At 38.5% G+C, this 24,473-nt stretch overlaps 5 protein-coding genes across 6 annotated transcripts in view; 2 read left to right on the top strand and 3 right to left on the bottom strand.

Moving 5' to 3' along the window:
• Positions 1-723: 723 nt before the first annotated feature.
• LOC131795094 (uncharacterized) lies at positions 724-2,837 on the bottom strand. 2 transcript variants are annotated; one of them, XM_066161518.1, is made up of 2 exons: positions 2,159-2,837; positions 724-1,900 (listed from the first exon to the last, which is right to left on the bottom strand). In XM_066161518.1, the coding sequence occupies exon 2, from the start codon at positions 1,893-1,895 to the stop codon at positions 960-962; it is 936 nt and encodes a 311-aa protein (XP_066017615.1). In that variant the 5' UTR covers positions 1,896-1,900; positions 2,159-2,837; the 3' UTR covers positions 724-959. The 2 variants fall into 2 exon arrangements, with proteins under 2 accessions (XP_066017615.1, XP_058968651.2); XM_059112668.2 differs by lacking the exon at positions 2,159-2,837 and having other exon boundaries at positions 724-2,146.
• Positions 2,838-6,242: 3,405 nt separating this feature from the next.
• LOC131795090 (vascular endothelial growth factor D) lies at positions 6,243-11,857 on the top strand. Its single transcript, XM_059112663.2, has 5 exons — positions 6,243-6,407; positions 7,920-8,061; positions 8,470-8,520; positions 9,013-9,225; positions 10,195-11,857. The coding sequence occupies exons 1-5, from the start codon at positions 6,354-6,356 to the stop codon at positions 10,674-10,676; spliced, it is 942 nt and encodes a 313-aa protein (XP_058968646.2). The 5' UTR covers positions 6,243-6,353; the 3' UTR covers positions 10,677-11,857.
• A 208-nt stretch (positions 11,858-12,065) lies between these two features.
• LOC131795091 (uncharacterized) lies at positions 12,066-14,745 on the bottom strand. Its single transcript, XM_059112664.2, has 3 exons — positions 14,541-14,745; positions 13,204-13,302; positions 12,066-12,266 (listed from the first exon to the last, which is right to left on the bottom strand). The coding sequence occupies exons 1-3, from the start codon at positions 14,670-14,672 to the stop codon at positions 12,153-12,155; spliced, it is 345 nt and encodes a 114-aa protein (XP_058968647.2). The 5' UTR covers positions 14,673-14,745; the 3' UTR covers positions 12,066-12,152.
• A 1,933-nt stretch (positions 14,746-16,678) lies between these two features.
• LOC131795144 (uncharacterized) lies at positions 16,679-18,853 on the bottom strand. Its single transcript, XM_059112716.2, has 3 exons — positions 18,567-18,853; positions 17,730-17,846; positions 16,679-16,926 (listed from the first exon to the last, which is right to left on the bottom strand). Exons 1-3 carry the CDS (start codon positions 18,744-18,746, stop codon positions 16,804-16,806), a joined length of 420 nt encoding a protein of 139 aa, XP_058968699.2. The 5' UTR covers positions 18,747-18,853; the 3' UTR covers positions 16,679-16,803.
• A 3,410-nt stretch (positions 18,854-22,263) lies between these two features.
• Positions 22,264-24,473, top strand: part of LOC131795123 (sushi, von Willebrand factor type A, EGF and pentraxin domain-containing protein 1-like) — a 29,734-nt gene continuing 27,524 nt past the window's right edge. Inside the window, 2 exon segments of the mRNA XM_059112693.2 lie at positions 22,264-23,045; positions 23,873-24,034. Of these exon segments, the coding sequence (XP_058968676.2) occupies positions 22,334-23,045; positions 23,873-24,034 (874 nt within the window). The 5' untranslated portion in view covers positions 22,264-22,333.

The following is a 24,473-nucleotide window of genomic DNA, read 5'->3' as shown; positions in this document are numbered from 1 at the left end:
AACTAAAATCGCAAAATACTGCGAAAGACATAACTGCATAATTATATTGAGATTTTATGACACAAAGCTCTACCTTATGGCAAAGTAGAAGACAAAAAAAATTCTTGTCAGTTCATTTTTACAGAAAATGCAGTCCTTTTTACCTTAGTTTACAAAAACGATAACTAGAGAGCATAAAGCTCACCGTTTGCCTCTCAAGTAGCATTGGGATGTTTTGACCCTGGGGAAAAAACCCCTTCATTTCAAAACAGCTTTTTGTTTTGTTTTCAATATAACAGTATTCGATTACTACAGTACTCGATTGCCACAGCAGGAGTATTTCTAAGAAAAATAATTTTAAACAATGCAGGACTCTTCGCAAACCAACTAAAAATTGTTCACACGCAGTTGTCTGGAAGGAATTTGAAAGTGCTACGGGATCACATCGGAGAGTTTTATTTATCGTTCAGTAAAAAAAAAAATGCTGAAAAGAAAATTTTGAATGATGCGTCAGCTTGCAGCTCTATTGATCATTAGGATAAACATCTAATGACGGTAGAAATATCGCAACAAGCTTAGACAGGTGAAATTGTGCTATTTCGGGCCAGAGGTTGAAGTTCTTCAAAATTTCTCCAACTGCAAAATACGGCGAAATGCACATAACTCCATAAAAATGATGATATTTTATCACACAAACTCTACCTTAGGCATGTCTTAGACTTCAATATGACATGTTGAGATAGACACAAAACCAAAATATGTTCTAATGACTTCAAGCTTTCCTAAGCAAGTACTGACAAAAGTTTCGTACATGACTAATGAAAAAGATTAATGGCAGGATATAATATGTTAATACCTATTTCAGTTCTAAATGCTAAAGGACAAAACATGTCGAAAAAGTTCGTTGTTGTGGTGTAATTTCCGTCTTTCTTGCCTTTCATTCGAGCGTCTTTTCCACGGCCGTAAATAGTCCTTAGAAATCATTCGTTTTTCTTTTCCTCTCCGGTAGTACCGCCATTCTTGTCGACACCAAGGGCACGTACCACGTCTTCTCCGTGGTTCATGGTTTTCAAAACATAATCGCAATGCTTCACAAATCCGTCGATGGCCTGCTTATGGAAGAACGCCATGAAGTCGCTCCTCAGGTCCATGGAAATTCCCTTCTTGGGGTTTCCTTTCGCTTTATCATCATTCTCGTTGTCAAGGCTTTCCGAGAATTTCTTTAAATTTTCTGCGTTGCCTTGTTTTGAGATGAGCTCATATTCCACCGAGTGAAGTGAGTATGCCATGTCTAGAACTTTCCCTCGACGGATGACGGCTACTCGACCAAAGACTAGGCTACCATCGTCGGCCTTGAACCCCAGCTTATTAACGGCAAGGATATTTCCACCGGTAAAATTTCTAGCTCGCTTGATTGTCTTCATAAGTTTTCCCGGCATGCCGGTCAGATCAGCAATTTCGTCGACAGTCACATCGTATTCATTGTCAGGAATGCCCTCTTTGAGGTCACACAGGTTATTCTCATCGTAACTCGCAAACGTCAATGAGTTAATTATGCTTTCTGCTTTCGTTACGTTTCCTTTCACTTCTGTCGTCTCTTTAGTAAAATCAACAGCACCTTTTTTAGCTACATCTGGGTTCTTCTGCACAGTACCACCATCTTGAGCGCGGTCGCTTTCCTGTCCGTTAGAGTACTTTTCTAAGAACTTTACAAATGCCTCCACAAGGTCGTGAGGAATGTCAGAAACTACCTCAAAAAACTGGTCTATGGCAACCTTGCATTCGTCTGGCTTATTGCAGAACACTTCTGCGAATCTATGGGTGGTGTTGCGGAGCTTGGACAAACTTCCTTTAGCTTGGGCGAGGCTCCAGGCGAGTGCGGAACCATTCTGTGGGTAATACTTCATTGCGATCATGTCACCTATTACGGCAAATGCCAGTGATCCAAAAATCATCTTTAGATAAGCCATATTTAGCTCAGTACTGAGAAATAACTGTAAACCTCTTCGCCAAGCAGCCTGCAGGTTTGTTATTCAATAGATTGGTGCAATGACTGCGTTAGGCTATTTATACGTGGATCCAAACTATCACGTAACAATTACAGTTGAGGGCAAATTCCCTTACATCATCCCACTTTCAAAATATTGTACGGTTTACATTTCAATATGACCACACTCACCCGCTTTAGTGATAACGTTTCATGGAAAAAATGTCTCAAACAATTCAATTTCCTTAGCCAATACACATAAATTGTCTCTTGAGTTGTATATCGTTAGATATGTTACCAACGGGACTGAAAAATCACTTGTCTAAGACTTTGATCTCAGAATGAAATACTCGTTCAGTTTGTCATATTTCAGTTTCTAAAAATGCCTGGATAAGTTTGTTTGACAAAACTGAAACTGTGATAGAGAGAGTTAGTTTCTAAAGAAACTGTGATAAAGAGGTTAGTTTCTAAAGAAACTGTGGTGCTGCGTCCAAGATAATTTGTTTTAATCAACAGAGCTGATACAGTAAATTGGCCATCGTAAAGATTTTTTAAAGGTGCTGACATTTCGTGCGTAAGTTCTCCATCAGAATGAATGAAATATCCACCGTAGTATCGTGTTATTGGGGAAAATCCTTTTGTTAGAAAACAAAATCACAGCAAAGGGGAATCCAGGTTCTGTATTTCTCAGAGTGAAAATAACCCCAAAAGTTCCCTCCAATTCATGCTCAATCAGATGTCTCTTTCTCGTAAGTGTTACAAATGGAATTTTTAACCATGACCATCACGAGGCCAGAGCGAAAGCAGAGGTAAATTCCCTTATCATCTTAAGCTCGCTGTAGACGCAAATATTTTCACCTTGGTTTACAAATAGCCGAAACCAGAGAGCGGGAAGATCACCGTTTCCCTCCCAAGTAGTATTGGCAAGTTTAACCCTGGGGAAAAAACCCTTTCATATCAAAACAGTTTTTTGTTATTTCAATATAACTGCTTGCTTCAGCAAGCGTATTTCCCAGAAAATTACTTCAACAATGCAGAAGTCTTCTCCAACCAGTTAAAAATTGTTCACGTGCTATTGCCGGGTAGGATTTTGAAAGGGTTACGGCTTCACACAGAGGAGATCCTGAAAAGGAACTTTTTCGATGATGCGTCGGCTTGCAGGTGCAGTGATCCTTAATATCAGATATGCTTCTGATAACGGGGAAAAATATCACGGCAAGCCTAGACAGACAAAATTTGTTTATCGATACGTAACTGGAGCGCTTGCATACAAACATTCAGCCGCAAAGTGCCCGGTCAACTGATATTTTGTATATGAGGTTCTTTCAAAATTCTAGCACTAAAATAAAAGGAACTTTGTCAGTTCATCATAAATTGTATATACTGAAATAAAACTTGGATAAAACGTATTGTCATTTCCCTAAAGTTACTAAGACCGCTTTGAAGATTCTTGTGTTAATCATCAAATTTTCAATTACGAGGTAGCGTTGTAAGTTAAAATTTTGTTTACATAGACGTTTTTATAATTTTTGACCTTCTTGCTGCTTTTAAGCGTTTACTTTGTAACAGAACGTGGGTAATTTTTATCTTGTGAAGAAATTAAGGCTACCACTTGTATCATTCCATCTGTCTCTGCCTCGGATCTCCGAAGGCGACAAGTGGTTTCATGTGGACACGAGACCGGTCATTGTCTATCGGGAATGGTGGGTGGGGGGGATTATCTATCCACCTCGATTTCATACGAGAGCGGAGTTGAATCACGTTGACTAAGTCCCGCGGGCTGGAAGACGGATGGCTTGAAGATATGTGGATAAATTGCAACCATTTGATCGAAGGACATGAGTTACTGAAAATCAGAACTATGAGCCGCCCCACCATTTGATGTTTACAAGTTCTATTATGCCCTGGATTTTATTACGCTGAGACAAAAATACTCATTCATAGGCCCAGGCTAGATCGAGCGTACTTTACCGATCCATGATTAGTACTAGTCTTATCATTGGATGTTAGTTATTTTTCAATTTTACCAAGGAGCAAACGGCTCAAATATATAGTTGTAATCGTATTTCAATCTGAAGTCTTTCTGTTTCTCATTTTCAATGATCTTAACACGCGTGATGTGCTTGAAAGACGACCGCAATATCCGCTCGGGCGCCACAAGGGTGGCCTTTCCTCTGAGACTTCCGGTCCCTCCCGACTGAATTATTTTCTCTGAGTGAAGCGGAAGTTTCTTTTTGTGGACTCTCTGTATGTGCTCTTTGAAACTTTGGGTTAGATCCATGTGAATTCAACTAATTTATTAGCAAGGAAAGAAGGAAGTACATCTCGAGGGAGGAAGGGGGGAATACTTCCAACCCGCCTAGCTCTCTGCTCCTGACCGTCTTTAAGACCAAAACATGCATGTCATTTTGCACACTCGCCTCCATACGTGGTCCCAAATCCACACCAATGTTCCGGCAGAGCTAACGTCTTTCAGGTGTGCTTGGTTTTCGCACCATTATTAGTACTCTGTTAGCGGCGACTGAGATCTGAACTCTTCTTGGTTTTTCCTGGAAACCATGTCTTCCTAAAATCTTCCTCTTCCCCCCCTCCCCCTCCCCCTCCCACCCCCTCCCCTACTAAACCAGGGGATAAGTAATGAATGCTCCATTAAATTGTGTGAGTTTTCTCTTATGGTTCTGCCGACGTGAAGAAGAAGCAAACTCATAGTTTAGTAACTTCTCCTTTAAATCTCTTTCAAAGCCCTCACTCCATATCGTGAGAAAAACGGACTGATCGAAAAAAAAACCTCCAAGATGACCGCTAGAGAGAAATACAGTCACGCCTGCATGAAACTGAAGAGGGTTTAAGAATCGAGAGTATGAAGCCAAGTCCTTGAAAGGTTTTGTTGTAATCACTGGCATATAATATAATTTAATATAATTTTTGAATCTACAATATGAGTAGTCTCTTATCACAATTTATTGTAAAATCTTAATCAAACCGCCATCTGCTGAATTCTGTTTTAAAGATCTCTGTTTCCAGACAGACAGTTTCGAAATTCGTCCACGAGTATTGTCAAGATAGCAACTAAGATCGATAGATACAAGGGTCTATTGGGATTAGGCCTTTCTCAATAGTGCTTGGCGACTTTTTAGCCGTTTTGGCCTTACTGAGCAATTTATTCAGTAGCAACTTCAAGTTTAGAGCACGACAAAGGCAACTATTTCATACAAATCTTCGATTCATGCAATATTGAATGTTCGCAGGCCTATTATCTAATATTAAAAAAGAAATTAATGGTTAGAAGCCGCCTTTATTGCGATCAACTCTTTAGAGCCAATTAAGTTTATTATTGCGACGAACGAAAAATAAAGTTTTTACTTTACGTTTATATAAAATATCCAAATTTTTAAAAGGCAACTTTTGTAATTTAGCTAGCAGCTTTATGGACTTTTGGCAATTTCTTAGCAATTTTTTGGCATTCCAGAGAGCAATTCTCCAGCACTTTACGAGCACAATCAAGATCAGGACAGGCCTATATAGCTAGTTGCGACCTGCGGGTGAATAATACTCGGCCAGTCGTATCTTAGAATACGTTGAAGACTTGTGTAACTATAGAGAAAGGGAAGTTGTTCCAATATGTCCAAAAATTTCCCCGTTTTATCTCTTTTCATATCATTCCATGGTTCCGGTTTCACTATCCCATTTCGCTTAAAGGGTGTTTCCGCCCATTTGGTTTTACTTCCCCACTGAAAGGGTATTTACAATATGAAACGGAACTATCAAACTGATCTGGCAACACGCGACACAAGAATACAAAATATTTCAGTTTGCCGAGCCTTTTTTTGTGAAAATATCAGTTGTCTGGCTTGCTTTCGAGATGTACATCTGAAATGCTGCAATCAATTTAAAAAGAGTCAAGCCAGTGCCACGTGTTGATTGACACAGTATTAGTGTGATCATTAATACATCTGTCACGCCTTACCAATCGGAAATGGCTCTACACAATGTAGCATCCGGTCATTGTTTTTCATCATCTGTTTACCAGGCTTTAAACACATAACGAGTTGTAAAATTATCTTAAGATGACCCAAAAAAACCACCATATCACACCTTCACATTCTAAGAACAATAATTTTGCACGATAAAACTGATTTCGTCCGTTTCAACAAGAACCGCGATAAATTCATTATGGCAAAGCAAAACAGGAACTTTGTAAGTCACGCGTGATCAATCCAGATCAACATAAAGCCGCCGCAATTGTGACGTAATTGGGGGCTAAGATTATAATAGCATTAACGCAGTATATAAGAAACAACGCTACCCAAGTTGTTGGTAGTTGACAGCGCTTGAACTTGATAACGACTTAAGTCTGTGCGATTAGTCCTCAGCTGAGAGGATCAGGATGAAGACATTGATGTGTTTATGTTTTTTCATCAGTTTAACCCACGCTAATAACGTGAGTATCTCTAATTCCTGAGTTTATGTCAACCTATAACGTATTTTATTCTCTTCGTAATATTTGGATTCCGTCCGTTCCCCGTTCCGGAAGGTTGGTTCCCGTAAAATCAAACAAAACATGTCAAAGAAAACATACCTACCTCTCTCACTTTCATGCATTCCTATCGCTACAATCGTTTTCTCTTAATCACGTACAATCTTAGCTTCATAACTAGTGTTTTGTTTTGTTTGCTTTTATGAGACCATTCTGTAAAGGTCAAACTAGAAATGACAGTTGTTAAAATTATTCAAGTGAATCAAACGGTCTAGATCAGACGAAATCCGTGATCATGCCGAGATGTCTTCAATAAAAAAATAAAAACGTTGTTTATAAGAAATTGCCGCTATAACGTTCGATCTGCATGTGGCTATTTTTAAAATAGTTCCACATCTATCTTCTTGTGACATTCTGGCTTTATGCGGAAAAATAAAAATTCACAAAGCTCTAATATTGTGGCCACTCAAGCGTAAATGACAACAAATAATCCACATTCGGTATGATTCAACAAAAAGTTAACGCAAATGTGATTTAAGGTGAGGGAAATTGTTTCAGCTGAAGGAAGTGAAGATTCGGGCGCAAAGCTGGATTCTTTCATCACGTTATTTAGAAAAAGGCAAAAAAAAATAATAATTAAAAAAAGAAGAAGAATTGAAATTGACACTTGTCCGAGCCTCTTCATCTAAGTTCTGTACTCGCGATGGCTTAGTGTAGAGCAAAATTTTTTTCTTATGTTCGTGAAGGAAATTTATGCTCGATGCAGAGCTTAGATTTAAGTTCAACTATTGTCCATAAAAAAGGTTTCAGCTGGGCGCCACACGTCTAACGCGATGAAAAAGGAGTCTTCGGTTCAAGTTTTTTTTCCGGTAACCGAGCTATTTTTATCGGTAGTCAGCGCTCTACCTGAGCTGAGCACTTTTTTCCCGTCATGGCAAAGGCCTGGTCATTCAGTATTTTTCGCTTACGAAGGTCGGATGATTAAAACTAATCACATTGTCAGCCACCTCCCTCCAATTGCTTTCATCTTCCTCTGCACAGAAACCATTGTTTTCTCGCATGAGAAAAATTATGGGACGTTATTTTTACCTACAGTTTTGGGGCAATTGCCCTGGAAGTTCGTTACCGCCGCAAATTTTTCCGGTTTTCAACCGTTTTCCCTGTTAATCGTTTTTTTTTTCATTCATCCTCTTTCCCTTTGCGCCTTTCAGCCTAGCTTGTTTTTGTTTGTATCTGTCCAAGAGATTGTTCCCTTCATCTTACCGAATTACAGCGATTAAGGTCGGAGGCAAAACGAGAAACATACGCTTTTGCTTTGTAACTTTCCACACTCTATGACTAGTTCAAAAAAAGCTCGCGCCACCCACTCGTCCAAGTGGTTCTGAGGCACACACTCGAAAAGCGCCCTAACATTTTGTGGCTTCTCGCTCGCTGTGGCTTCTTTCCCGTTAACCTATTGTATTTGTTTTATTACAGGTAAGGAAGGTAGCCATGCCGACAGAATTGAGGAATGTTATGGCCGACGTAACTTCCTTGGACTCTTTCCTGCGAGCTATGAATGCTGAAAAGTTGAGAGCCGTCATAAATGCAATAGGGGTCCCTAGCGGAGGCACTAAAGGTGCGAGAAACTAGACGTTTTTAAGGGTGGTTCATTCATGTAAGCTTGTCATTACTTCAATTTGCAGTCATAGTCATATCAAGCCTTCAAAAGCAAGTCTTCGTTATTTTAGCTTCTGTGGAGATCAATGTTTTATTTCTTACAAAGAGCTCGCTATAAAGGCCACTTCTCTACGAAAGCTAACTACTTTTACCTCAACGTTGCTGCTGATTAGTGCAAATAATAAGAGAGAAGGCGTCCCAAAAATACGAACTTTCTGACAGGGCAATGTTAATTGTTCAATTCAATCTTCAATAGGAAATAAAGGTCCTTTTTTTTCCAAAATGATAGAAGGGGAGAGAAGGGTAAAATAGTCCGCCCATTGAGATCACTGCTGTTGTTTGACTGATCACTTGTCTTTTAATTTAGGTCTGCGACATAAGCCCAAGGGTTCTGGTGATCTTCCTTCACCTAAGAAACGTAAGCTAACTTTTATTCTGATGATTTAAATTGAAAATCCGCCCACGTTTTCAGTTAAAGTTATTATTTTGAAAAAACCAAAACAAAAACAAAAAAAATGTGGTTTAATCCTGATACCATTCGTCTCAAAAACAGTTTCAAAACGGTCTGGCGATTTTATTGAACACTACCCGATAGACGATTGGCAGTGACTCTCTTGACAGAGAGACAGTCTTGGAAAACTAAATTTCGAAGCTTTGTTTGAATCAACCCTTCAACTCTCAAGATCTCATTAGTAATTCTCCTAACTGTCTGCCATATAATTCTTGTGATGTTACTTTGGAGAATTTGGTATTGAATCAACTTTTAATCCCCTATCTAATATTTTTCTTTATTCTCGTCACTTGTCTGCTTGATATTGCATTGATATTGTAAGGAGAAATTCTATCTTGGTCACTTGTGGGAGTTAAAGGGTTAAGGCATTGCTAATCTTTGATTATTTTCGCTTCATAGCTGAGATTCCGAGCCAACTGGCAAGAGTTCTCCAGGATTCTAACCTTCCCTATGTCATTTTGGATGATGCCCGTTGTGCTCCGCGTCCTGAGGTTATAGAAGTACCTCAGCCTAAATATGAAAACGCTTTCTATTTTCCTTTCTTTGTGACCTTACACCGTTGTGGCGGCTCCTGCGGCGCCAGGCCGTTTGAAACAAGTTGCCAACTGCAAGGTAAGTCAAATGGATCACAAGTTAAACAGCTATAGAGAAAGATGTTTTTCTGAGTCCTCATGCGGAATTCAACCTCAGACCTTCCGATTCCGCGCTCCTATGATCTACCTCTGGGCCACAGAGACTCTTTGCGAAGGTGAGCGAAGCCTATTACGAAGTTCATATGTCACACGTTCGTGACAAGTCGAAAAAACATGTTTCTCTATTTCTTTACCGAGCTCAAAACTTTCCATCTCTCTTACTCTTTATAAAAATTTAAACTACTGTTATTACTTAGCATTCAGTCTCACCCAGGAATTGAAATCTTAAGAGACCTGGATTCTGTTATAAGAGTATTCGGAGAAATAAAACCAGGAAAATTATTTGCGAGGTTAACCCCCCTGGATCTGAATAAAATCCAAAAGTTGCCTATAAGAAAAACGGTCTAGAATTAGCGGGAGTGGATCCTTCTTCACTCTCTGATTGGTTCAGAAAATCTCAGGAGTGAGCTAAAACTATTCGTATTATCTCATATATCTGGAGGTTTTGTCCAACTGCAAGTTTGCTCCAAACCACCTTTACAAGTTTACCCCTGAAGAAAAACAATTTCTCCCCCACAAACCCTGTCCCTTCTAAGTTCTTTGCTGCGCTTTGCTCTGATCAGCCAATCACAGAGCAGTTTTCAATTGAGTGTCGAAAAAAGCAAAACCAAAGTAAACCCAGCGACCAATTACGACGAAGAGTCACATTATCATCAGCCAATTAGAACTCAAAGTGAGAACAAACAACTTCTTGAAGCGCTTGAAAACGCGAGCGATCAAGTCGCGATTGTTTTTGGATTTACATATGATGGGACGATGTAAAACCAAAGCAGTGGCGGCTTTCTTTCGGCATTCAATTGATACTTACTCTGTAACTTCGGTTTCGGTTTGGGTTTTACGACACTCATTCGAAAAGCGCGTTACATATATGTTTTTTTTTGCCACATAGAAAAAGAAGACTTCAACCTTCTTGTGAGCAAGACTTCTTGGTCTTCATCATCAGACAGACTGGACGAGACCTCAAATGAAATTACCCCAGTCCGCATGACGAATCACTCGAGTTGTTCGTGTCAATGTAAAGTTAAACCTTCTGATTGTGATAATCGAACCCAACGCTACTCTAAAGAAAACTGCAGATGCGATTGCATAAGGGGTTTTATGCCTTGTCCACGCAACCACCGCTGGGATCCCATAAAATGCCAGTGCATATGTAGTCCAAGTAATGCAGTTAGAGCCGAGTGCACAAAACGTGTCGAGTTTGATATGGAATCGTGCCGGTGCACGTGCAGTAAGAAACGTTGCAAAAATCGTGCAAAGGTGCGTGATCCTAAGACCTGTAGGTGCAAGTGTCCCAGGTGCCCGTTCGGGTTGAAGGAGGATCCACAGTCATGTGCCTGTACACGAGCTTATAGAAGACGTCGACAACACTAAACCGAGTTGAGAAAGTCACGGGAAGACTTAAAGCAAAGTGCGATACGACACAAACGAGAACGAGGAGAAAAAATAGTAGAACAATGGCTTGGGCAAGCTGCCTTCACTTGTTGCTAGAGAGGAGATCTGATGTCATTAGAGATCTTTAATTCAATGAGCTAACCTTGAAATTATTTAAGGGACGTAAACTTATTCTTTTGATCAACGCCCTCTCGACGTCGCTGTCGTCAATGCTTTAAATCCCTATAAACTTTTTATCGTGACTCTTCATAAACATTTTGTATCATGAGTGGAAACGAAAAAAGAGGGAAATCAGATCTATTCCACTCAGTCCTACCACGGTCATTTTATAATCAACAGCCACAGGATCATAATTTACCCTCAGTAACTGGAAACTGAATAACGGTGACCGTTTGATACCGAACACTGAACGGCTTTGAGTAATTTTCAGGCAAATTGCATGATCTTACTTTGATTTCTTATTGGTTCGTTGTGATATTTTCCTTAATTTTGATTTGCTGTCGTGATTACGACACCTAAATTAGATTAAGACGCTCTCTAAATCTTCTATGACCTTTTATTATTGTATCTTATATATTTATAGGAATATATTTGTAGTTATCATATGTAATTAGTAGTTTTTATTGTAGGACAGCATTGTTAGTTAACATTAGAACCTCTTTGCTGAATGGGCTACCCTGAATAAATAAAGTTTATCATCTTAAATCACATTATATCACGTCAATCAAAGTTCACTCTATAATGAATCGCTACTGACTAACGTTGAAAAATACAATTTTGTAAGTACATCTTTGTTTTATATGGATGTAGACCTCTTAATTATAGTTATTCGACCAGTAATGCTTGTATAACCTTGAAAATATCAATCAGAGTCAAAATATCTAAGATAAAGTAGATAAGCAAATCAAGTTATCAAAGGGAGAATATGAGTGGAGATAAACGAGGTTAAAGATACATATGAGACTGACTATACTGTGCAACTCTGAAAACCGCGATCATCAAAATATTTGTTGAATGTTATTGTGTTCCAGGGAAACATTAAGTATAAATTAAACGGTTCAGTGGTTTGTGGTTTGAAGTTTTCTCACGTGTTCTTATCTTTGTTGTGATGTGCCAGAACACTTTTAACTTGCTGAAATGAAATCAAAGTGTTTACAGTTTTGAGAGTCACACAGTAACTCGCGACGTGCGAGGCTTAGATCGCGCTCCTCCAAAACTGACGTCTCAATAAGTCATGATGCAATGGTTTCTTTCCAAAGTTGCCATCGTCTCGAACGAAAATTAGCTCTTCAACAGGGATGGGGTTAAATTTAGTTATCTACAAATTGACTGAGGTGAAACTCAATCGAAAGTAAGAACATGGCGAACGACACTTTAAAAATAGCTTTATTCATGTTCACTGAATCTTTCATTCTCCATATCTGCCGTCAACAAGAAAACGCCGGGTCATCTTACTCAAATGACACGTTTTTCTTCCAGGCATCTGAGAAAAGTTTTAAGGCATGTCATTCCATTATGATGCTGGATCGCTTTGGTGTAGCATCCCTCAAACTTGTTCTCACAGGAGCTCTGTACATTGAAAGAATACAGAATCTAACAGTTATTAGCCTGCGCAGCAAATGTAATTTTAATGTACAGGAGCTCTGTACATTAAAATAATACAGAATCTTACAGTTAATATATAGATTTAGCCAAGCCTAAAAGCGGAGCTCGCATTTTTTTTTTCCCGCACGTCTTAAGAGCACAACGCCTTGCCTCGGCCAGGATTAGAACACGGGTCGTCCGACTCGGAGCTCAGTGCACTGACCACTAGATTACTGGAAAAAGCCGTGGCGTTGGTGTTCCCGCGGTACAGTTGACCACGCATGGTAAAAGTAGCATCTTGTACGGTCGGTCGTACGGTCGTAAGTCCAAATTTTTTCGGCTTGATGGGTTACTGTTATTTTGTATAATTATGGGGCTACGCTCTGCGTGCTCTGCTATTAAACCTGCACAGCAGACGTAATTTTAGCGAGCGAGTACTCAGTATTCAGTTTTAGTGAAAATTATAGCGGCCAGCAGAGATTTTTACTGCAGCGGAAGGCTCAGGAGAGAAAAGAAATTGTATCAAGGCGGTCAGTGGGCGACGGTCAAAAGGTAGGGGAGCGGAGGGGATGGGGAACATTTGTTTTTAACTTGCTTTGTCCTCATCTCTTCTTGGTCACCATTCGGAGGTCTGACTTCTTCGAGAACCTGTTTTTAAATGGTCGACGACCTTTACCCCTGATCTTGGCTCGGTACCTGATTAGTGTAAGGAGGGGGTAGGGGAAAGAGGTGGGGGAGGGGGAGGGGAGGGGAAGTTGTAGTTATGGACTAGCACATGAGCTAGTGGAAGGAGAGTATATCCTCAGTTACAGTTTCATGTCAAGGGAACTTGGATAAATTGATGTAATTATGAGGTCTTGAGTTGGTGTCGTTATGACTTTGAAGCGGAAAGTTTATCAAATTAATAGGATGAGGTACTTACGGCCGCGGGAGGAGGATTCAGGTCTGTGTGGAAGTCTTTGAAGCACTGTTTCAGTTTTTTTGTGTCCGATAGACATTTATGCAGCTTCGTTAGACTTTCCTGCAATACAAACATCAACAATGAACACATTGGATTGACCTCAATTGATGTTGACTTTTGATCTAAGATCGCCTTTTTCGATTGCGCGTCGTAAAGCTGAAACCGCAGCAGTCGTGTACAACAGCCAATCAAAGTAAATGAAGATATCGAAATGCGCTGATGGGAAATCAAAGTAAAACAGGTTAACTGCCTAAAGCACAGGAAACTAGGAGTGACCAAATCGCGATTGGTTTCAGTTTTGATTCGGGTTGGTTTGAGAAGGAGGCGCGGGTTTTTGAGACTAATCTCCGCGCCGAGTAAAGAAAAACCAGATGCATGTTCTGATTATTTTCGACTGACAATTGAAAACTGTTCTATTGAATAAACTCAGCTCACTAAGCCGTAAGTTGATGCCAAAAGGGGCGCTGCGTTGGCATGCAAAACTGGCGCGATCAATTTTGCGCTTTCAGGTGATCGAGGGCATATATCAGTATTGTTCCTCTCGCTTGTCATCCGCGTCTATCGCGTTCGCCTCGTTCTTCCCTTCACTCGTCACACTTAAAACCACAAAACGACTACTTCGCTGCGAAATCAGTGACTAACGCCAAGATATGAAAAAAATTTTATGAATACGTGCAGTTTTAAGGGAATAAGAGTAAACTGAAACACCACATTCAGATAATATATACTGAATTTCATAACTGTTCGTGTATTTCAAAAGCTAGTAAGTATAATACAACCAAACCAATAATGGGCAATCTCAGGCCTAGTTCCTCTTAAAGAAAAAAAAAAAAAAAGATCAGAAGGTTGAAAAGGCCATTCAAAGGGAAAAATCGAAGAAATCTGAAAATGGATAAGCTTAAAAAATGTGAAATGCGGTCGGCCCGAGATAATAATCCTAATTTGTTGCAGTGTATTATTCTTACAATAATCACAATTGCACCTTGTTTGTAACGAGGAGTTCTCAATTCTATTGAAAACGATAATTTTTCCCTAATAGGATGACCTCTCTCCTTTCAGAAGCGAATTTTTTTAAAATTACGACAGTAGCGAGTTTAAACATAAAGTTATTAGGAACGGCATTCATTAAAAACGAACTCAGATTTCACTCACTATTTCAGTAATACTTAATAAACCCTTTATAAAAACAAAAAAAAGATTCCTTTTTCGTGGTAAAAGAGGATATTTTCACCTCAGGAAGCCACGAACTTTACGCACTCGTTTTCTTAATCACTCTTGTCCTTGTTTGTAATACTTACGGCTATCAAGTCCTCGATCTTTCTTTTCATCTCTGGATCTTTCAGCGGTGCATCTCTCTTTATATCTATCATGTGCATGGCTGTCGTGATGCCAATAACGGCAAAGGATAAAATAACCAACATTAACTTCATTGCAATTCCGAGCAGTTAGGTTACGATTTTGTAGTTAGTAAGTTGAACGTTCACGAAAATGTTATCTTAACCGTAAAAGCGCAAACTTTTGGAATATTCATGTACCTATTCGATTATTTGATCACCTGTTAGTTATAATGCACATAATCGTCACTTTTTGGAGCTATTTATTTGTAGATAGTATCTAAGGAAAAAAAGGCTTACATATTTCGGAATAGCTGAATTCGTCACGATCTCTAAAATGTCTTGAAATTGGCTCCTTTTAGAGGGAAAGGCCAAATAATTGAAAGTCGTTCGCCGTGCTGGGCTATAAAGAAGAAAGCAACCGCGCAAGGGTTCAAAATTTCGTCACAGATGGAATGTTAATAAGATCAATCCAAGAGTGCTTTGTAGAATTAGTTTATCTTTAAAGAAACTATCACGAATCGGAATATTTCAGTGAAAATAAGTGCCAAACCTATTAAATTTTTTATTTCAGATATTTGTAACTGTAAATGATTATTCGTTTTTGAACGATGGAGTCCATAAGAAAGACAACAGCTGTGTGTTTTACAGGAGTCTGAAATTGTTTATCCAGCTGTTATAGTCTGTGAGAGGAGCTTTTGGTGATAGCCAGTTTTAATTTTTTTTCGAAGAAAAGCAGTTTGTTACATAGATAGTGATGAAATACCAGGATTTTTCTTTTTACTTAAAAATCATATCTTCATCGCGCGCAGTGAAGATACTATTTTTATCTTTCACGTGTGAGGATATTGGTGTCGCCATGGTTACTAACAAGATAAGCCAATTACAAGAGAGCTTCCCGCTCAGGTGCGCGGCCGGTTCTTTTGCTGTTTCGAAAATGAATAAACAGAACATCACATGGCCGCTTGGGGATACGAATCTTATCTTCTCGTGCTGAAAGTATCTCTCACGAGTGAGCTTCGCTCACTCGTGAGAGATACTAAGACTAATTTTACGTTACGCCGGTTTTACTCTTTGAACTTCTCTATGTTTTCCACATACAGTGGAGCCTGTATGTATATGTATATGTATATGTATATATATATATATATATATATATATATAGAGAGAGAGAGAGAGAGAGAGAGAGAGAGAGAGAGAGAGGAAAGGCACGTTTATTTCCCAAGTTCTTTTACACTTTCAAATCTCTTAAGCCTATGAATTAGATCTCTAGCTGACAAGTTCTCCGGATGTGGCTACAAATATACCAAAAAGAGCCAAATTTTTTTAAACTTCGTGTTTCATGTCAAATGTTATGTCTAAAGTTTTTTGCCATCTCTTTTCTCAAATCGGTGTGGAAAGCCAAGTATGTATGGAATGAATTTGTTCAAGCACTTTTAGAGAGAATGCAAATTAATAAGAATTGCGGTGTTGAAGGTTATTCATGAAAATTGGGGCATCCCGCATATAGTATTGTGCCACGTTGAACTCTTTTGAACGGTCCACAAAGCCTTTAGTTCCGGGAGACATTTATCCCGTGTTATTATGCTTTAATGACCACATTGGCACACACTGCCAAAGGTTACCCGCGGTTTTTGCAGCATACTGATCTTCCTGCAAGGGCTAATGGCCCGTCACATGAGAACTCTCCGTAATAGAGCAAGGCTTTCCCGTTAAAAAGCCAGTATCCATCATTATGCTCTTTACTAAAGGAACTAAATGTGAGAGGTACGTGACTTGTGTAAATACTTTGTGAGTCTAACTTGATAGCAACAAGGCCATAAGCCGAGCTCGCTTTCATCGTCTCTAGAACTGGCAGTAGCCCCCTGATAACTAGCAACTATAGAACATTTAAAAAATTTACTAAAAGTAAAAAACTACTAGCCACAAAGCTATCAGCCCAGCTCATGTTTGTCGTCTCGAGAGCTGCCAAAAGCCCCCGCTAAGCAGCAACTTTAGAAGATTTAAAAACTTTACTTCAAATGAATCTTGTCTTTCTAGGCGATATATTGTACATTGAGAGCAATTAAAGCCCTGATTGACGCAAAAATATTACGCAGGAGTTTCTGTTTTGAAGATTTATTTAACTGTAGACAATTGTCTTCATCTACACTATAAACACAACTTATAACTTGCTATTCCCCGATGTGACACATAGTGTACACGATGGCTACAAAGGAAATTTCAACTACTTTCCAGAGCCATCTGCTTCGTTTTTCATGCAGTCTCTGAAATCCCGCATGCATTTCATAGGTTTGTGCCCCTTTGGTGCTCCTATACATTCCTGAAAACTTTGTTCGGCACATTCAACCTGGGAAAGAAACGAACATAACTGAGTAAGGTAACCCAAAGAAAAAAAGGAAAAGTAAAGGATGGAAATAAGGAAAAGAAGGAAAAGAAGAAATGAAACGGAAAAAGAAAAGGAATGAAAGAAAAGAAAAGAACAGACCAGAAATTATGAATTATAGAGTGGAATAAATGGGGTAAGTTTTTAAGGAAACTGTAGTGCTGTGTGGGTGGTGGAGTATTGACAAGATAAGTTAGTTTTATCAGACTTACCACTGGAGGTTCGAAGCTGACGTTTCAAGCGTGGGCTTTTCGCCATTCGCTCGGACGAAGGATTAACGTCAGAAACGTCAGCGTTAAACCTCTTTACGGTGACCAATTTACATTATCGATCAACTCAATTGAAAAAACCAAATTATGTAGTGGAATAGTTGAGTTCAGTCTTGAGAAGTGTAGTTTATGGTATGGTATAATTTGTTATATATATATAGGATTTCTGACTTGGATCACTGAGGTTTTAAGTATTGCCAAAAGTTTAACAAATAGATACCATCTAGTGGTACGTCCGTTCAATAATTAGCACACGAGGGGAGGGGGGGAGGGGGGGGAGGGGGGGCAGCCCATGCTTATATAACAAAGAAATAAAAATGGTTTATTATGGGGACCTCAGCTACGGGTCTGTTCTCCAATAGATCACGAGAAGGAATCAGCTTATCATATAAACTTTGATAGATGTCAAGTAGGTCGAAGAGCAGCAGAAATCGAGTGATTCTTGAAGAGACGGTGTCATGTCTGAGAAATAAGTTTACTTTAAATAAAATTACTTACCACTCTCTCTACATCGGGGAGATTGTTAGGCAGTGCTTCTCTAAATTTCCTTTTACATTTCTCTTTCATCTGACCATATTCTTCTCGGAAACAACCCAACAAAAGTTCTACGGCACCCTATGGAAAATGGAATAGTGCATGATTAGCCTCGCCTTAGTCCTTCTCTGAATATTTACTTTGACGTGAGAACAGGATAATAAACCTTCCTTTAAAATGGCGATCGAGAAAACAGCATTTCTCTTTGGTATCGTACCTATTGTCTGTTGTTAGAATGAAATGGAGGTTACATCAGGTATACGAGAAACCCAAAATTTTATAAAAAAAAAACTTGCAGGTCTTCATAAATCTATTCTGATTTAAGTGAGATCACCGAGAATATACATTATAAGGCAGATTAGCAAGATTCATTTAATAGAGAAAAGAAAACACTTTAAAATGCTTAGAAAAGTAAGTGTTAATGGAGACAGTTCGAGATAAAAGGAGAAGATTACAAACGCCTTTGATTTTATCCTAGAGAATTGCTCTCCTAAATGTCGGCCAGAAGCCTACTTTAAGTAAACACAGTGCAGTCAAAGGATTGTTATAATATGGTCTTAACACATGTGCCCAGTATTAACATTACTTGCAATGGCGGTATTACTTACAATATTTAATTTTCTTAGAAAAGCAGCAATGCCCACAGCACTAACCATAACATAAAGTATTAACATTACTTACACATTTTCGAACAGTATCAGCATTAGTCGAAAGTAACTGGTAGCAAAGGCTCTTTCAAATAAGATAAACCCCGAATCAAGACAATGTGAAATAAAATGAAATGAAACATAGATCACTCACATTCAGAGATTTTACTGGCTTTGGCCTATGTCTCATGTGTGGGTCTTCAAGCTGCCATGGCTCAAGTTCATTGAGTTCATCTTCCAAGCCCTCCGACAAGTCTTCTTCCGTGAGATACCTTCCCTTCACAAACGCTACAGAAGCAAAGAGTAAAAGACAACTCACGAGGCTGATTTTCATCTTGTGTCGCTTAAGGTCGTGAAATTTAATGCACTCCAGTGAACCTTGTTTAGCTGATGTCCGGTGCAATTCTTGAAGAGAGTGCAGATTCTGCTGTCTCGCAAGAGTGAGGCATGGGTAATGGATCGACTTGGAAAACTTTTGTGTACTCAGCTTGCCATGGGGTATGCTCATTACCATAAATTTTGTTTCTTTATTGAAATTAACAGTAAAAAAAATGTATTTCCTTTATAAGATATTCCTATTAAGCCTAACTGTAATGATGTTTGGATTCACAAGAAAATGAACAAAACCAAACTTCCATACATTCCCTATGTGTTTGTCAAGGTTTCAACTTAGTTGACTTCAAAACGTGTCCTAATTTCAATAGAAATGATATTAGTCTTACTGTAACAAAATAGAGTGTAAGGCATTTGAATGGACCAGTTTTAATTTTGTAGCATGAGTTTACTTTACTGGTTCCATGGTATGTGCTGTTTGAAATTGAAAAAACGCACTGTTTCTTTCTGTGACTTTGAGGACATTAGATTTTTTTTGTCTAATTTTTCATCAGTTATGTCCTTCAATGTATTGACTTACTCACTATACATCACATCTTAATTACTCATGAGGATGTTAACGCACTATCTTTTACCAAAAGATTTATAAGTCGAAAAACATTTCAAGTGTCATAGGACCAAGGATGAAAGTGGAAAAGCTGCGGATATTTTTCATTTAAAACACTGTGGATGAGATATAATTTTGAGTAATTTATCTTGAAAAAAAATTTAAAATTTTCAATGTGTGAAAGAAGCAGCTGCTTCTCGACTTCAGATGGAGGAGATTTAGGCAGCTGTTGCATGATATTGTTTCATCTTGTCGATAATACAAAGGCTTTGATTGGTCAATTTCACATCATGTCGCGTCACGCTGCATATTCCTTCTTTTTGCGCTCATGAAAATTCTTCCTTTGCACGATTCAGGACATCTATGTTACTATGATTACTGCCATATCAGATAGTAAGGGCTGAGCATCTTGTAGGACTCCAGCGCAGTCGCTTTAAAACTTGGTTTTTTCATGTTTCAAAATTATACGGGTCAAAACTTTAAGAGGAAAGCGCCTTCCATTTTGAAATTTCTCCAGTATTGAAACAAAGATTGATTTTTGTTTAAAAGAGCAAGTCACTGTAAAAATTTGTTAAGTCAAGGAAAAGCGTTGATGTTTCACAAAAATTGGATATCCATACAGTGATCAAGATATGTTCGTGATATTGGCGATTGATTGTCAGAAACAGTAGCCAAGAGTTGTGATATGTATCAATTTCTAACAGTTCTGAAGTCTCATTAAATATTTCCGTTTAGCAAGTTGATCTCTCGTTTTTGCTTGACGTCATAGCAGCCATATAAATGTACCACAGAGACTATGAAGAATCTAGATTTTGCTTAATTCAGTTTGCATAACCGCTCACTTGGTAAGCGAAAATGCGAAAGAGCAGTACCGGCTTTGTTCAGCTGAATTCTTCACACAATGCCGACGAAAGAAAAAAGATTTTTCTCGCACGAATCTGGACTTCCAGCTTCTCGTTAAGGCTAATTTATGGCTTTATGGATGTATAAAAGTCAACAAATGGAAAACCAACTCCTTTTCCTCTTTCTCATTAATAATATGGAGATATGCAAAAGTTGTTGGCTGAGCGTTATTCATCTTTTACAAGCACTGCTTTTTCATAATCATAACTTCCACAATTGTCAGATCACTGGTATTTTTTTTCGTTAAAAATGGACTATTCAAATTCATTGTGCTGATTAAGCATACACTCAGCTGTATTTTCATTAACGGCTTTATGGAAGGTAAATATGAAACTATACTATAAAATTACGTTATTCACTTCTTCCTGTTTGTGCACCTGAAAAATGTTTGCCAAACAAACCAACTATCTCGTTATGAATGAACAAATTTTATGCCGCAGTCCCCCGGACGCAGTCTCACAAACGTGCCGAACGTTACACAAACTGCCATTATCTTCGGAATTTTCAATTGGTATTTGTATGATATTTTCCTGCGTCAATATACGTAGACTTTTCATGCTTTGTCCGCAATCATACCGTGCGCCAAACCTGGCGAAAACGATCCTAAACACTCGTTGTTTTAACCCCTAAGTTTTAGACACTGAAAAAATAACACCGAAACAAAAAAGCCTCAGTTAATATCAGTGTCAACTGAAAATTCAAATTGGTAAAATGACGTTTATCAAAATAATAAATAATTACAAAGAGAGGAAGGAATCAATTAAAATCTTGATTAAGTAACGCAAGGAAGGCTTCTTAAACACGAATCCACTTCATTCGCTTTTTACATACAGTCAAGCTATTTAAAATCTTTTTAGAATTCATCTTATCGTAAAGTCAGCCAGATATCTAAGGCTGCATTTCACACAAGCAGTAGTAAAAAATCTGCTCATCTGACGTGAAAAGAGAGTTTTTCTTTGGATAGTCAATAGTATTTCTGACATCAAAGTCATCCGCAGTGGAGCTAAGATGTTTTAAGTTTGTGTTGAATTCTGAAACAGTTTTATTTGTAAGAATGTTTTTTTAAGTTACCTGACAGCCCTGCTATCGTTTAACATCAGTTTGCTATGAGCAGAAAATGAAAAGGTTGTTGCCAGCTTCATGGCTGGAATATAGAGGATTAACCTTTCATAACGAAGAGAATACGAACGAAATAAATCCCAGTTTACATGTCAGGAACGCATGCAACCAAAGTCTTATTTGCATGGATCCAAAAAAATACAGTCGAACTTGCATTAAGCGGCACCGTAGTAAGCAGTCACCCTGTATTAAGCAGACGGTTTTCAAAGTTTTTCCAATGATTTTTCATCCAATGATTTTGTCACGAAAAAGTTGACGTCATTGGGAGCCTAGTGACAAACGATTTTGAGTCGCGGACGGCATCCGGAGGATAAAAGTTCTTATTTCTAGTGTTCCCTACAACTTTTTGGTCTGCAAAATTTGGTTGAAATGCTAAAATGATGAATAAGATAAAATGATAGTCGATGCATTGACGTCAAAGCGTAACAGAAGTAATTTTATTCATCTTTAGGTTGCCGTCTTTTTTCAGAAACGTCTCCGCTTAATTTCTCTGATAGTTGCAGAAAATTTATAGCACTATTTGCTTTAAAACGAGTTCCTTTTTTATTTAGAAACACTGGAAAATAGTTAGATTTTAATGTGAAGACAGTGCGTCGATGATGAAAAATAATATATGTGAACTATAATATTTCACTTACATTTTTACTAGAGCATAATTTACTCGCGTTTTCCAACTGTTAAACGTGATCTCGCGCAATTCATTACAAAAATTGAGTATCGGCCTTAGTCATTAAATAAGCTAAATGTCACGAACGAAGAAACATCCCTGAGAAATTCACAACTGGTGTTGTTTAGGTTGATTGAGCATTGTTTGCATAGCTGCTGAAGACCTGATTGGGATAGAATTCCTCTGTAATTAGTGTACCCAGCTGAGTTTTAACGAACTACTCTCAGAGTTAATGGAGCGCGCAGTTCTACTCTAGGTCATACTGTCCGTTTGACCAAACGTGGATTTCGCTATGGGGAAAATGAACTTCCCCATCGTACTTTTATTTTTGGCGTTTCTACAATTTATCACTGCTCAAGATTGGCTGAAAGTCTCTAAGGATGAGCTTTTGAATCTCAGGAATTCAGTCAATGCTTTTGAGAGTAAGAAATCCGACATTGTGTTCTTGGTTGACACTTCGGGCAGTTTATACCGAAGCGAGTTCGACGAAGAAAAAAAATTTGTCATGAATTTGCTCAACGAGATGAGCGTAGGTATGCAAGCCAACCGCGTGGAGGTGATTCCGTTTGGAACCTCAGCTAGCAAGTTCATCACCCAGATTTCAGACCCTAAGCCAACGAAGAACAAGTGTACATTTAACGAAATATTCAACCCAATGCAGCAGAGTATTAATGGGTATATGACGAACATGAGAGATGCTTTTGAGCTAGCATGGCAGGTTTGCCTCAACAACGCGTATAAGAGAACGCCCCTGACTGAGATCAAAACTGTCGTTATTCTCCTCACCGATGGTTACTGGAATTATCCTTACAATGATCCCAGTCCTTTGCAAAGAGCACGGGAATTGGTGACAGGCACTGTTGAGATTTTTGCTATAGGAGTTGGAAATGGGGTTAATCAGGCAAACCTTAGGAGCCTTGTTGATCAGAATAGCATAGACAAGCACGCCTTTTTCTTGCACGACTTCAACGAATTTGCGGAACTCGCAACCTACATTAGAGGAGGTAAGTTTAGTCTTGCGCAATTTTAACCAAAACATAGGAAAAAAAACTAGTGATGCACATCTGTGACCTGGATTTACGAAATTAAATGATCGAGCCGAACATTTCATACGATTTAAACCTTTATCGTAACCATTACAATTTCCTCAAATGTGATTAATACATTAGCCGCTTTTTTTCATTGATCATTCTGAACAGTTGTAATCTGACAGTTGGCTGTAATCGGACAGTTAAAGCAGCCAATCATACTAGGTTCACTCAGCTAAATCCATGGCCACCAATAATAGAATTGATCACAATAACCATAGCAACAACCACCTATTAAAAAAAGAAAAAAAAAAAGAAAAAAAAAAAAGCATTAGGGAATTTCCAAATTGAAGACATTTTTACGTTAGACATTTCTCTACCGGAGATGTTTGTCCTAAATGTATTTGACTTTTTTTTTCGGAAATTTTAACAGTTATGATTAACTTGTAACAGGACATCTTGTCATTTAATTCTGTCAGTAATCATACGAGTAATAAACAAAATCAGACGAACGCGAATTGGGAGTCTGATTTGTTAATCACGAGTATTGGACTCCAATCCTATATTACCATGATTTACAGTCAAAGAGCAAATCTCTTCATACGCTTTAAAGATTAAAGTCATAGCACTTCATCATATGTACAAAAGTTTTGAATCCATGTCATGATGGATTTACAGCGATCATGATATGAAAAACATTTTACATAAAGATGAATAAATACGCAATATATAATGTTACGTTATTTTATTTGTTTGTTAATCAGACATCAGATATGAACTAAAACGTTTCCCTTGTCTTTTAGACCCTTATGAATACTTATGGCAAACTGAAAATGTGGACACGTCAAAATGCAACGGCAATTGTGATCCCCTCGCTTATTGCTCCTGCGGGTTGGTGTATGGCGACTACAAGTGCTCATGTCCCGCGGGATTCGCGGGATCTGGATACGTGGGCCAGTGTAAAGGTACTTACTGAGTAGTTTAAAAAGATACTGCGCCCCCCTTTCTGTGTGATAAGTCTCAAGTAATGTGCAGCTATTTTGGACTAATTGGGTCATTTTGAAAGCAAAGAAAACAAAATTAGCTTTAAAAATGGAACGGGTGGCCAAATTGGAGGAAGTTTCGATAGATGAACACACTTATGAAAGATGGTAAAAGTTTTAGCCTGGTCGTCGAATTATTAGCTGAGAAAAAGAAATGTCATCAGCCAGAATAATAAATGTCCGTTAATGAGAATTTTCCTCATACTTCTCTAGATACACCTGGCTATGCTAAAAAAACCCCTCAAACTCTACGTTTACCACGAAGCTGAAATACAATGATATCCCGCAGGACGCACAATTGATCAAATCAAACCTTACTTTTGCAATGACTGTGACTGCCCTCATAATGTAGAAGCGATGC

The sequence above is a fragment of the Pocillopora verrucosa genome, chromosome 14 (genome assembly GCF_036669915.1).
Source record: "Pocillopora verrucosa isolate sample1 chromosome 14, ASM3666991v2, whole genome shotgun sequence".
In the NCBI taxonomy this organism is placed as follows: domain Eukaryota; kingdom Metazoa; phylum Cnidaria; class Anthozoa; order Scleractinia; family Pocilloporidae; genus Pocillopora; species Pocillopora verrucosa.
This window is presented reverse-complemented; position numbering and strand designations above follow the sequence as displayed.

Excerpts from the sequence above, each read along its gene's own strand:
- LOC131795090 (XM_059112663.2), top strand. The coding sequence starts at position 6,354 with ATGAAGACATTGATGTGTTTATGTTTTTTCATCAGTTTAACCCACGCT. Across the intron at positions 8,521-9,012 it reads TCTTCCTTCACCTAAGAAAC|CTGAGATTCCGAGCCAACTG; the intron begins GTAAGCTAACTT and ends TTCGCTTCATAG. Across the intron at positions 9,226-10,194 it reads AACAAGTTGCCAACTGCAAG|AAAAAGAAGACTTCAACCTT; the intron begins GTAAGTCAAATG and ends TTTGCCACATAG.
- LOC131795091 (XM_059112664.2), bottom strand. The coding sequence starts at position 14,672 with ATGAAGTTAATGTTGGTTATTTTATCCTTTGCCGTTATTGGCATCACG. Across the intron at positions 13,303-14,540 it reads AGATCGAGGACTTGATAGCC|GAAAGTCTAACGAAGCTGCA; the intron begins GTAAGTATTACA and ends TTTGTATTGCAG. Across the intron at positions 12,267-13,203 it reads TGAATCCTCCTCCCGCGGCC|AGCTCCTGTGAGAACAAGTT; the intron begins GTAAGTACCTCA and ends TTCAATGTACAG.
- LOC131795094 (XM_059112668.2), bottom strand. The coding sequence starts at position 1,949 with ATGGCTTATCTAAAGATGATTTTTGGATCACTGGCATTTGCCGTAATA.
- LOC131795144 (XM_059112716.2), bottom strand. The coding sequence starts at position 18,746 with ATGAAAATCAGCCTCGTGAGTTGTCTTTTACTCTTTGCTTCTGTAGCG. Across the intron at positions 17,847-18,566 it reads AGCCAGTAAAATCTCTGAAT|GGTGCCGTAGAACTTTTGTT; the intron begins GTGAGTGATCTA and ends CATTTTCCATAG. Across the intron at positions 16,927-17,729 it reads TCCCCGATGTAGAGAGAGTG|GTTGAATGTGCCGAACAAAG; the intron begins GTAAGTAATTTT and ends TTTCTTTCCCAG.